This window comes from Camelus bactrianus, chromosome 1, assembly GCF_048773025.1.
Source record: "Camelus bactrianus isolate YW-2024 breed Bactrian camel chromosome 1, ASM4877302v1, whole genome shotgun sequence".
Classification (NCBI taxonomy): Eukaryota; Metazoa; Chordata; class Mammalia; order Artiodactyla; family Camelidae; genus Camelus; species Camelus bactrianus.
In genome coordinates this window covers 84,153,198-84,166,543 of record NC_133539.1, presented here as the reverse complement: position 1 = coordinate 84,166,543, position 13,346 = coordinate 84,153,198, and the positions used below count along the sequence as shown (strand labels likewise).

Sequence of the window (13,346 nt, the reverse complement as noted above, 5' to 3'; positions counted from 1 at the left end):
ACTACTACGGGGCAAACGCAGAAGCTCTGATCTTACTTGTGTTCCTGCACGACCTAGTCTCCTCTAAGATGCGGTGGCAGCAGACACATTCATGCTTACACCCCCTTCAGCTTATATTTTATATCAGTGTGACTGCTTGAAACTTGTCCCAAGAGAAAAAGTTTTTTCTTTTGTTCCCTCAGTATTCATGATGTGATTTCCTGCTTGTTACATTTTCTCCTACTTGTATATTTAAAGGGGTGGTGTTTTTCTGAAGGTTAAGTTTCCTGAGCTCTCGTTTACAACTGCAGACACATGCTGTCCGTGGTGTAGCAGTTAATCACCCCTGGAAGCTGGAACATCGGTTTCGATCTTTATTGTGCTGTCTTTGAAATGTATATGATGACACTGGTCTGTGGGATCCCATCCCTTCTGCTCCTCTACTCAATTAGAGTATTAAGTTTTCTGGTGTGCGTGTGGTCTTGGTATTCTTTCTCTCTTTGGGGCAGTTCTCCATCAATCTTCCTAGACCATCTATTTTGGATTAGTGCCATATGTTTTATTTATTATAAGAATAAACTTTATAGCCATTAATTGTGAACAAAATTGTAGTCATGGTGCCTCTAGAGTGAAGACATCCAAAGTTTTACAACATGAAACAGCTAACCCCTTTCATTCAACAGTTACTAAATGTTGGGTTAAACCCTGGAAAAGTACGTATTATCAGGAAACTCCCTCTACTTAAGTCAGTTCATTCATTAGGCTCATTAAGTGCTAAAAGCCAGGGACACTAAAAGGAAAGACACAATCCTTGCCTGAAGGAAGCTGACAGTCCAGGAAGAGAGAGAGAGCTATGCTAATATGATATAGTGCAAAGGCTTAAATAGAGTTAGAGCCTGGGTTCAGCGGGAAAGAGTGGTCAGTTCTACTTTAGGGGTGTGGTTTAGGAATCAGGGGAGAACGGAAGAGTCCCAAAAGGTTTCAAAGCAGAGCCTCAAAAGTAGATTAGGTGTCTCACTGTACAAGGGTTCAGGGAGTTTGTGGGGAAGCAAAGACACAGAAGTGATAAAGTGTGGTGTGACCAGGCCCCTGCAGTTCAGATAACCTGGAGCACAGCGTGTGGAGGGAAGGATGCTGAGGGAAAGAGGTAGAGGCAACCTCATGGAGGTCCTCGTATTGCTGAGCTGTATGCAGGTGTGTTATATACTGAAGGCGAGGTGGGAGGTAGAGCAGGCAGGAAAGGGGAAAGGGTTTTAAGTAAGGTAGTGGCGTATTGGTTTGTATTGGCTAAGCTCATCCCAGAGGAAGCTTTAATGTGAATTGCAGGCAGCTAGACCAGTTCTTAACTGCTATGTCATGATCCACTGACTCCCTACAGACTCATTTTTAAAAATGCATTTATATATGTTGCTGGGTTTAATTTTCTGATTTAAAGAAACTTTACCTCCATGTTAATAGGTGAGTTTGGCATATGATTTTCTTTTCTTCAACAGCCTTTGTTCAATTTTAATAGCAAGCTAAGACTACCCAGAGATGAATTAGATTGCTTTTATTCTCTTTATAGAGCCTGGAATAGTGTTACAACAGAAAATTCTGTCTGTTTCTAGAAGGTTTGGTTAAAATCCCCTAGAAAACCATCTGCTTGGAATCTTTTATTTTGAGGAAGGGGAAAGATTTTCAACTACTTTAATGGTTACTGGACTATTCAGACATTCTATTTATTTCCTTGATTCAACTTTATAATTTATACATTTTAATAAAATTGTCCAGTTGATGGCAAATCTGTTCTTTTTCAAAGTTATCTGCATAAAGAAGCACAAGAAACTTTAGAAAGGGGAATGGAAATATTCTTAATCTTATTTGTGGAGCTGGGTTCACAGATAATACAACTTCCAAAATTTGCCAAATTGTGTACTGTAGATAGATACAGTTCATAGTTAATAAATTATACTCCTTAAAGTTGATTAACATTTATCTGCAGGAAATTATACGTAGTGGTTTTTTTGTGATTTTTAAAAATTCTCTTTATATCTTTAGTTCTGTTCTTTTTTTTAATCTTAATATTGTTTATTTGGGTACTCTCTCTTCTTTGTGAATCTTGTGAAAGGTTTGTCCGTTTCTTTATCTTTTAAATAACTAGCGTTCTGGGGAGAACCCTCAGTGTCCTTGCTTTCTTGCCCTTTCTGCCATGGTGCCTTGCAGCATCCCCCACCCCCACCCCCTTCTGTAGGTGTGAATGGGAGGTTAGAGGACTAGAGGAGGGCACATTCGGGGCAGAAGCCAAGGTTGAAGGGATGAGATTCCTTCTTTCGGGGTGCCTAGTACAGTCAGCAGATCAAGCTCAGGGGCTACTGGAGGCAGTTTCCTCTGTGAAACTGATGTGTCTAAATGATCACCTGGTGTCTTTGAGAACCCCCCTCAGAGTATCTGGACAGGGCTTGGCTGGCTGCGTGGACACCTCTTGCTCTTTAGGAACGGATGCTGTCAATTCTGGCTCCTAATGCATGACCCTGCATTGAAACGGGCAGCAGAATCTGAAAATAATAGAGCATTAGCTAACTGCTAAATAGTTAATATATTTTACTGTTTTGGAATTCACTGTTTTTGCCAACTAAATTATTTTGACTAGTTATTTAATGCAATTTATACTTTTCATTTGTTAAAAAAAAAAAGCCAACTAGTCTAGATTTGAGGGAGCTAATTATACTTAATTGTTTTGTGTAAACCCTTTATTGCTTTTTATTTTTCTTCTTGTCATCAACTGCATCATAATATATGTGAGACGCACTGTTTCATAATGCAGTGCTTATATCTTAATGCTAAATATGAGCTGAGGAAAGAATATGCCTATTAAAAGTATAATCAGAGATGCCACCAGTTTGTCTTGGGGCTTATTCCAAATAAGCAGGTGCTTTTACTGAACGGTGGATGCTGGGTATCAACAGCAGAGTTACTAAGCTCAAATTTGAAGTAGACCTCCTGGAATTGGAAAAAAAAAAAGGTATAAATTTGAGTAATCCTTGATCTTGCTTCCTTGTACTTTTTTTGGATTTTTTTCCTTTAAAAAAATTTAATCTATTTATTTATTTATTGTGTGAGGGGGAATTAGGTTTACGTATTTATTTTTAGAGGAGGTACTGGGGATTGAACCCAGGACCCTGTGTATGCTAAGCACGTGCTCTACCGCTTGAGCTGTACCCTCCCACCCCTTTTACTGTTTTTTGCTTTATTCCCCCCCCCCCCGCAAGTATCTTTTGTTTCTTTCATTTTAATCTTGGGGAAAAGCTGGAAACGCAAGACTGAAAGCTGTTGTACTGTATAGTTTGCTACGCCTGCCAGAACGAAGTTCCACAGACTGGCTTCAGCAACAGACATTTATTTTGTCATGGTTCTGGCCGCTGGGAGTCTGAGATTAAGGTGTCCTCGGGGTTGGTTTCTTCTGAGGCCTTTCTCCTTGGCTTACAGACGGCCATCTCCTCCCTGTGTCTTCACATGTTGTAGTAGTCAGGGTTCTTCAGATAAACAGAACCAACAGGACGAATAGATATACATATGTACATATAGTGAGAGATGTTACCAGGAAAAGGGAAATAAGAATTACCTCAGTTCTTAGTCACCTGGAAAAAAGATTTTTGATGAGAGACAGAAAGCGTGATAGAAGCAAGATTTTCATTAGTGAAGTAAAAAAGGTAAAAGTCCACTCCCGAGAACTGGGAGCGGGCCAATCCAAGAGAGGAAAAAAGGCCACTGCGCCCTTAGTTTTCCTATTTTTATATCCTGGTTTTGTGATTGATTGATTGATTGACAACTCAGGTTCCCTGCCCTCTGGCTGACTGACAGCTCAGGTTTCTTGTGTTCTGGACCCTTCCTCTGCCCCCTGCCCAGTGCTCATTTCTACATAAACTACCTAACATTCCCCCCTCTAGTCTTAGGACCTCAAATCTTTGGGACGTAGAGGGCAAGGACAGAGGACAGTTCTAGCTACTTCCTGCTGATCTTGGGCAACGATGGAGCTCTTTGGGGTCCCAGACAAGGTGGCTGTCACTGGGCAGGTGGTGAACGAAGGGTCAGTGTCCATTGAGGGGCTTGTATAACAGCTGTCTTGGCTGATTTGTTGATTACCTTGTTATATAGCCATTTGAAGTTTGACTCTAGATAAGAAGAAACATTTTATAAGAAGGTTGAAAAGACAGAGGTCAAATATATAGAGCTAATCCTAGCCAAGGGATGAAGGGGACAAACAAGGGTGATGCCTACTTAAGTGGAAAAATTGTCTTAGGAAAAAATTTCTGTTGGTTTAGGTTTTAGAAAGCAGATGTTGGAGTGTTAGTCCAGTAAACTAAAGGAGGAATAAAAAGAGGGACCCTAATGTCAGGACATTTTAAGTTAGTATTAAAACAGTTTAGTGGGGGCCTAAAAAAGAAAAGATTAGAGCCAGTAGACATTTAAGAAAAAGGTTTATCTAATAGGGATCCATAGTCCCCTAGGGTGATGGAACAGTCTCACCAGAGTGTCGCTTGAAAAGCAGTTGCAGATCGCTAAGAGGTTCACAAGAATACGTGGAATTTGAGGTATCTTGGGTGCCAGAGTCCGAGTTTTTAACGGATTGGTCTTCTTGGGCCAATTTCTAAGGTTTGACTTGGGTATGATGTATCCAGCTGGCAATTCCAGGAACTTTTCCTGCAGTGGGGGAGGACAGAAGAACAGGGTAAGGCCCCTTCCATGCAGGTTGAAGCTGGGAGGCTGGGGAGCCATCCTTCCAAACTTTGATCAACACCTGAGTGCCAGGGGGATACAAAAGAGATGCTGTTGTCACTTGAGGTCCTGTTTTTAACCCAAATCCTCTCAAGGTGTTCTGGAATTGATTAAGAGCCTGGGCATATGCCCCTAAAGAGGTGACTTCATTATCTACCAGTATTTCTGCCTGAATAAATGGCCTTCCATAGAAAGCTTTGTAAGGACTAAGGCCCAGGGTCATCCTACGGGTGACCCTGGTTCGTAAAAGAGGCTTCTTGGATGAGCTTCCTAAGAGCAGCCTTAAGGAACTGATTGTCCTTTTCAACTTATCCTGAGGAGAGGCCTCCATGAGCAATGTAGATTATAATGGATTCCTAAGGCTTTAGAAACAGACTGGACCATCGAGGAGATAAATGAAGGCCCATTATCACTTTGTAGAGAAAGAGGGAGACAAACCTGGGAATTATTTCGTGTAATCGTTGTTTTGTTACCCTCTGATGCCTTTTCAGTTCTGATGGGATGTGCTCCTACCCATCCTGGGAATGTGTCAAAGATCAGTAGGTATTTGTAACCTTGATATGGGGGGATCTGAGTAAAACCAAGTTGCCAGTCCTCTCCTGGATAATACCCTCTATGTTGAGCAGGTCGAATTAATTGGGGTTTTTAAGGCTCCCTGTGGGTTGTTAACCGCACAGGTAGGGCAAGGGTTGATCACTCCGTCTATGGGCTTAGTCCCTTTCCTTTAAACACCCTTGAGATTAGCAAGGGAAAAGCATCCTTACCCAAGTGCGTAGCTTCACATAAGGCCTTTGAGACACCCCATTGGAGATCCTGTGGTAAAAGTAAAACTTCTTCCTGCTGTAACCAGCCTGAAGATCCAAGTAAAAATCCTTTCTGTTTGCCCCAAATCTCTTCTTCTTGAGTACAATGGGGGCTTGGTAAAGGCAGGGTAGGAACCAGTGCCCCTTGCAGGGAGGCTCCTGAATGGCAGCACTCGTGGCTGCAGCATCAGCTGTGCTGTTTCCTTTTGCTGTTTCTGAACCCCCTTTGTGATGGCCCTTACAGCGAACCACAGCCACTTGTCAGGGAAGCTGGAGGGCCTCAAGGAGGCCACGGATTTGGGACACATATTTTATGGGACTATTTTTGGCTGTTAGAAGTCCCCTTTCCTTCCAAATAGCTGCATGAGCATGTAAAACCAGGAAGGCATATTTTGAGTCTGTATAAATGGTGACCTTTCCCCTTCCACGAGCTCTAAGGCTCGTTTTAAGGTGATCAGTTCAGCCAGTTGTGCTGAGGTGCCAGTAGGCAGTGGCTTAGCTTCCTGTAACCTCATGGAGGGACAGAACTGAGTATCCAGCTCTATGTGTTCCCATCTGTGATAAAGCTGCTCCCACTGGTGAAACAAATCTCATCAGGGTTTCCAGGGGTTGGTCGGTGAGATCTGTTCTAGCTCCTAGAGAAATGGACAGGGTCTCGTGATATAGGCGAAAGGGAAGAGACTCGTCTGGTGATGGCAATAGTGTAGCAGGATTGAGTGTCCCACAAACAGAGACAGGGACATCTGGGTTTTCCAATAATAATGCCTGATATTTAAGAAGCCGAGCATCTGAGAGCCAGAAATGTCCCTTGCCTTTTAAAAGATCAGAAACTTGATGGTTAGCTTGTATAGGGGCCCCCAGAGATAGCTTAAAAGCTTCCTCCAGGAGAGTGGAAAGGGCTCCCAACACTCTTAGACAGGAAAGCCAGCCTCTAGCAGTGGGATGAAGCCACTTGGAGAGGTGTCCCATAGGCTGCTGGGTAGGACCCAGCCGTTGGGTGAGGACCCCCAAGGTCTCTCATGAACATATAACTGGAGGGGCCTTGTGGGATCTGGAAGCCCCAAGGCTGGGGATCTCACTAGGAGATTTTTTCATTCTTCCATTGCTTCCTGTTGGGAAGGACCCCACTGAAGAGGTACTGAGTCATCCTTACCCTTTAAACTGTCCCATAGAGGTTGGGCTATACACCCATAGTTAGGGATCCAAAGCCTACAGTAACCTGTTAGTCTGAGAAATGCCCTGAGCTGTTCTCAAGTAGTGGGATTAGGGAATTGTAAGATTCCCTGAAGTCATTCAGGGGAAAGGCTACAGTTTCCAGGAGTCAAGACAACTCCTAGATAAGTGACCTCTTGTTTGACCATTTTGGCCTTGGACCTGGAAACTTTATATCCTCGCTCGGCCAAGAAGTTAAGAGTTTGGACTGCATGCTGGATGGCCTGTTCTCAAGTAAGGGAGCAGATAAGTAGGTCATCTACATATTGGAGAATAGTTCCTTTTTCAAGCTGTAAGTCCTGTAAATCTGGGCCAAAGCTTGCCCAAAGAGGTGAGGACTCTCTAAACCCCTGTGGTAGTGCTATCCAGGTTTGGTGGTGTTGATACCCATTGGGTGAGTCCCACTGAAAGGCAAATAAATATTGGGACTGGGGACTAAGGGGTACACAGAAGAAAGCACCTTTTAGGTCTAAGGTCATGAACCACTGTGCTCCTGGAGGGACGTTCCCCAGTAACACACAGGGGTTCAGAGCCACTGGATGAAGAGGTACTGCTGCCTCATTTATGATTCATAAATCCTGGACCAGTCTAGGTTCCATTTTTTTAATGACCAGGATAGATGTGTTGCAGGGGGAGTTAACAGGAATTAAGAGTCCACACTGTAAGAACTTAGAAGTTGTTGGCTGAAGGCCCTTCCTTGCCTCAGGTTTTAAAGGATACTGTTTTCAATTAGGGAACCAGGTAGGATCTTTAAGGGAGATGACAACCGGAGGAGCCCTCCTTGCCCGCACTGCGATGCCTTGATCCCAGGCAGCGGGATTAATTTTATCTCCCAGGCCTCTGGGTGGGGAGGTCTCTCTCCTTCCCCAGGGAGCAGCAAGAGTTGTACAGAGGTGGAAGTTTGGGGATTTTCTCCCAGGGTAACTCGGGTTCCCAGTTTGTAAAGAAGATTTCATCCCAAAAGGGGGCTAGGACATTCTGGCATGCATAAGAAAGAATATGCGAATGAGCATTTGTCCCATAAACAACAAAGGGGGTGAGTAAGGAATCTTAAGGTCACTTTACCTGTGACTCCCATGACAGTACAGGATCTAGAGGAAAAGGGTCCAGAGAAAGAAGTTAGGACAGAGTAGGTGGCCCCAGTATCCAAAAGAAAATTTACCGTCCTACCTGCCACATCCACTCGTACCCACGGCTCCAGCCCAGTGATGGAGATCTCTTGCATTGGGGACACTGGAGGAGGCTTCTTCAGTCCTGGACAACCATCTGCAGGCCTTGGGCTGGTTTTCCCCCGCAAGCCATTTGGCTCGAAAGACAGAGGGCCGCCCAATGACCATGTTGGCTACACTGAAAGCAGGCAGGTCTTGGAGGTTTGTCCCTGTAGGGACATTCTTTGGCCCGGTGACCAGGTCGGCGGCAGATGCTGCATTTGTCGTTGGACTTACTTGCACTGTTGGGGGCCGGGTATGTAAGGACGGTGGCTGCCCTTGAAGGGCCGCTATCATCCGGGCAGTCATAGCCTCCTCCCTTCTTTCCTGCTCCTGAGCCCTGTCCTCTTGCCCCTGATTTCGATTATAAAAAACTGTGGCAGCAATGGTTAACACTTCATCAAGAGTTTCTCCAGGTTCCTGGATCACCTTTTGGAGTTTTCATCTAATATCAGGGGCAGACTGAGTGAGAAATTCATCCTTTAGGATAATGTGTCCCTCATATGAGCTGAGGTCTGAGTTAGTATACTTAGTAAGTGCCTCCTGGAGCTGCTCCAAAAAGGCAGTGTGTTTTTCTCTGGGCTCCTGACTAACAGCTAACACCTTAGAATAACTGATAACTTTCTGTCAGGCTGCCCGGAGTCCTGCCTTAACATAGATTAAAAAATGGTCTCTTTCCCATTTTTGGTTAAGGTCATTATAATCCCATCTGGGGTCCACTGGGGGAACAGCTGTTTCCCCTGTGGGGTACTTGTTGTTAGACAGATGTAGGCTGTCTGCATATTTTCTGGCTTCTCTAAGAACCCTTTCCCTTTCTACGTCAGATGGGGTTTGGCAAGGATAATATAAACATCTTTCCAGATGAGATCGTATGCCAGAGTGAGGTGTTGAAATGCCTCTATGTTTTTATCTGGGTTATCTGAATAGCTTCCCAGATCAGTCTTAATTTGTCTCAGTTCTACCAGAGAGAACGGCTTATGTGTGAATTGAGGACCAAATTCTCCACCTGTTTCTACCAGAGGGCAGGTCAAAGGTAATGGAGGAGCTGAAGGCAGTATCTTTCCTGAGTATGAGGGAAATGAGGGGTATGTGGTAGGGAGAGCAGGGCAGGGCGTCAGCTTAGGAGAGTCCCCCTCTCTAGGGGGTGTCAGGGACAGTAGGTTATTAGATGAAACTGTTACCTGAGTGGTTAACTTACATTCATATCTTTTACTTACTGAGGGACAGCAATGATCTCCCAGAGGATGTATGGTATTTCAGACCATTTGCCTTGTCTCTTACAGAAGCGATCAAGCTGGAACAAGATGGTTGACTTTATGTTCCCGTTTATAGGCCATGCTTCCTCACAGGGAAGTCGATATTGTGGCCAGGCAACATTACAAAGGAATATAAGTGTTTTTCTTTTAAAGGTTTGTAGAATAAAATGGTCCCAGTTGTCCAATATGCAGCCTAAAGGAGTCCCAGCAGGGATAGACTCTTGGTTTCCCATCTGAAAAACAAGGGTAGGATACAGGGGGAGGGTTTCAGAGCTTAGCATCCTAAGGTGAAAAGCCCACGGACTAGGCTGATGTCTCAGCCTCTGTCCACAACCAAATTCATCCTCGAGTGTAGCCATGGATCAGCAATGCCTGGCATCCTAGGGTCCTGATTCGGGGATGGAAGGTGATGTCTCAGCCTCCACTCCAGAAAGGGGGAAACGGCCACAGTCTCACTGGGTGCTGGGTGTCTCCGTGGTCTGATTGGAATGATCTCCTTTAGTTTAGCCAGTGGCTGGTCACCCCACCACGCCTTGTGTTCTCAGTTCAGCTGCCACAACTGGCCCCAGGAGCTTGTGCTCCGCTGGCTGGCTTCAGGGAGGGAGAGGGAAATGAAGGATTGGAAAGATTAAGTTTAAGCATGCCATCCGAGTCACAGCACCAAAATTAATGTTACCAGGAAAAGGGAAATAAGAATTACCTCGGTTCTTAGTCACACGAAAAAAATATTTTTGACAAGAAACAGAAAGCGTGATATAAGCAAGATTTTTATTAATGAAGTAAAAAAAAGTAAAAGATAGTACACTCCCAGGAATTGGGAATGAGCCAATCCAAGAGAGGAAAAATGGCACCGTTCCCTCATTTTTCCTGTTTTTATATCCTGGCTTCATGATTGATTGATTGATTGACTGACAACTCAGGTTCCCTGCGTTCTGGTTGACTGACAGCTCAGGTTCCTTGTGTTCTGGATCGTTCCTTTCCCCTTCCTCTCCCCCTGCCCAGTGCTTATTTCTATCTAAACTACCTAACAGATGGATATATGCATTTGTGTGTGTGTATGTATGTATATATATGTGTGTGTGTGTGTATAGAGAGACAGAGAAGGAGAGAGAGAGGGGGGTTAAGAGATTTATTTTAAAGAATTGGCTTGCACAATTGTGTAGGCTTTGGAAATGTAAAGTCTGCAAGGTAGGCCAGTAGGCCAGAGACTCAGGCATGAGTCCTAAGGCTATCAGCTGGCAGAATTCCTTCTTGCTTGAAGGAGGTCAATCTTTGTTCTATTAAAGTCTTCAGCTGATTGGATGAGGCCCACCCACATCATGAGGGTAATCTGGTTTAATTAAAGCCCACCAATTTTAATGTTAATCTCATCCCCAAAAATATTTGCAGAAACATCTAGAATGATGTTTGACCACATATCTGAGCACCACGGCCAAGCCAAGCTGACACAAAATTTAACTACCATGCATGGCCTTCCCTCTGTGCCTATCTGTGTCTAAATCTCCATATCTTATAAGGAGACCAGTTACACTGGATTAGGGCCTACCCTAACGACCTCATTTTAATTTAAGACTCCCAAATACAGTCACATTCTGAAGTCGTGGGGGGCTAGAGCTTACGAATTTTAGAGAACAAATTCAGCCCATAACAGCCATTAATTTAAAAGTAAGCATAAACAGAAAGACAATTCAAAGGGAAAAACGGTCTTCCTAATACTAAAAATGTGTATTTCATCCAACCTTGGGATAAAGCACATTTTTGAATCCTCAGATAAACCAATCAAATGGAGTGGGAAGTAACTTTTTTATATATTTACCTTTCTACAACCTAGAAGACAATTTTGTTTTTCTTTGCCAAGGATATTTATATTATCACAGTAATTGGAGTTTAGATTTTTTAAAAAAAATTTCTTATTCTGATTATATCTGGATATCTACAAGATATTTTGTGTTTTAAAATCATCTTGCGTTTTAAAATTTCAAACTAGAGAGCAATATGTAAAATGTCTTTATTTTGAATTATGAACTAATTTGAACTTGCTGTTAAAAACAGAGCCACGTTTCTGCTTTTTCTGGCAATGTAAGGAATAAATAATGGGAAAATTACCAATAAAAAATGAAGGGGAAAAATTAACAAGGGAATATAAAATAAGGACAAAACAGAAAAGACATCTTTAATGGTTCTCTCAAATCATAAATGTAATTTTGCAGCATTATCTCTTGTGTTTTGTATCAGTATCTTATGTCACTTACATTTCGCAAATCTGTTTAACTAAAGGGTAAAACCACTTCCCTATCTGATATCTCAGAAGCGCTTGTTTTTTTTTGTTTTTTTGGTTTTTTTGCAGATAACAAAGAGATTTTCCTTTCCAAAGCAATTCACAAGTCCTTCATAGAGGTTAACGAAGAAGGCTCAGAAGCTGCTGCCGCCTCAGGTGCCAAATGATTGTTTTCTAAGATCTCACTTTTTCTAGATTTGCATTTTAAAAGCAATCTTGAGTGGGGGATGGGAGTCATTTTTAGAACCCAGCCAAAAACTCCTGCTCTTAGAAGTCAAGTTAATGATGAAGCAGCTAGAATGTTCCAAATAGGATCTGAGGCGTGCACGCACCCCAGGGCCCCATACCGAGTAACTTCCATCTCTAATGAGAGGCGGGAGGGGACTGTCAGTTCTACAGAGTAGATTTTCCTGCTGTGCTGCCTGTTTAAATATGTTAAAGATTTCCCTGCTGCCCAGTTAAACATTTTTCTTTCTACCTAATTATTTGTGGAAGTCAGTTCTTAATTTTGGCAGTGAAGAGCTTCAATTTTTTAAAAGTATATGCACAAACAAGAGTGTTTGATAGCATGCAATAATTTTAAGTTAGGAATAAAATAATAATTTTAAATAAAGAATTTAAAAATTTTGACTTAAATTGTGAGTCCAAAGCAAAATGGTAAATGTCTTTGATTATTTTGAATGTTCTGACTTCCTTAGTTAAGTGAGAAGGATTTTTCTGTTGACATTTTTCTTCATTTGTTTGGATTTGTTTCAATATCATGTTCAACAGCCATCATCAAATTTTAGCAGGATTTTTCCTTTCTCTGGTAAAATGTAACGTATCATATTTGCACACATTATTTTTAACTTCTGCATACATTTGTCCATTAAAAGGATCTCATCAGCTACAATGGTGTTTTCAGGAGGAGATAGATAGTCCTCTCAGGCATCGAGAAAGCTTAAAATCCTACGTAATTTAATCTCGGTCTTTCCCTGGCAACAAACCACCCTGCAGCGAGGATAAAATGATTATCCCACAAAAGGGATCTCAGGGGAATTCAGTTTCCCAGCTGTAGGAAACACCATTGCATCTCTCACTGCTATATTTTCTCTTTAATCATTGCCGTTGTGGCCACTTAAAAGCCTGTTGACTTGCTAGATAAAAACCCCCATTTCAGATAAAAGAAATAATGATTTGAGAATATAAAGAAACTGTATTTGTTTTTGGTTTGGGGTGCTTTTTGGTTCTTTTTTCCCCCTTCCCTTAACTCAAAGGTCATTTTAGGAAAGCAATAAGTATTTACCTGAGACAGAGAATAAAAATTTGTTAACAGGCAGAATAAACTGCCGTATAATTTTGGTGGGATGGTGGGAGGAAACTTGGTGAGTGTGTATTTGTTTCTTTTTTAAAGATCAAGTAGAAATGTTAACACCTTTACAGTTTCTCTCTCTCTTTCTCTCCTTTAAAATCTTGTTTTGTATAAATCGTTACCTTTGCATTAACATAGATGGTTTGGAGAAATTACTCATTAGTCCCTGCACATCCACAGACACGTAGTTACTTTCTCTCTGCACTACAGGAATGATTGCAATTAGCCGGATGGCTGTGCTGTATCCTCAAGTTATTGTCGACCATCCATTTTTCTTTCTTATCAGGAACAGGAGGACAGGTAAGAGAACAGAACTTTATTTAACAGACCAAGAAGAAACACTTTTTTCAAATTGAAAACATTTTCCTGCCTTATATATCAGATAATCTCTTGTGTTCAAATGATTTTTTAAATGAAAATAATTTATTCACATTTTTATCTTTAGATTATTGCTAATTGTAAGCAAGAAGGGAAAGAAATATCTTATTCTTTTGTTCACTTTCA

General features: G+C 42.2%; 1 protein-coding gene and 1 long non-coding RNA gene across 2 annotated transcripts in view; one reads left to right on the top strand and one right to left on the bottom strand.

The window, feature by feature from the left end:
• The window catches only part of SERPINI1 (serpin family I member 1), a 75,187-nt gene that overhangs the window by 61,489 nt on the left and 352 nt on the right, over window positions 1-13,346 (top strand). The window contains exons 7-8 of the mRNA XM_010952078.3: window positions 11,561-11,647; window positions 13,053-13,142. Coding sequence (XP_010950380.2) covers window positions 11,561-11,647; window positions 13,053-13,142 — 177 coding nt within the window. The remainder of the gene's footprint in view (window positions 1-11,560; window positions 11,648-13,052; window positions 13,143-13,346) is intronic.
• LOC141578356 (uncharacterized) overlaps window positions 4,351-13,346 on the bottom strand; it is a 161,860-nt gene continuing 152,864 nt past the window's right edge. Inside the window, exons 3-4 of the long non-coding RNA XR_012508626.1 lie at window positions 9,175-9,446; window positions 4,351-4,659 (exon numbers count right to left, since the gene is read on the bottom strand). This is a non-coding gene — a long non-coding RNA (uncharacterized LOC141578356). The remainder of the gene's footprint in view (window positions 4,660-9,174; window positions 9,447-13,346) is intronic.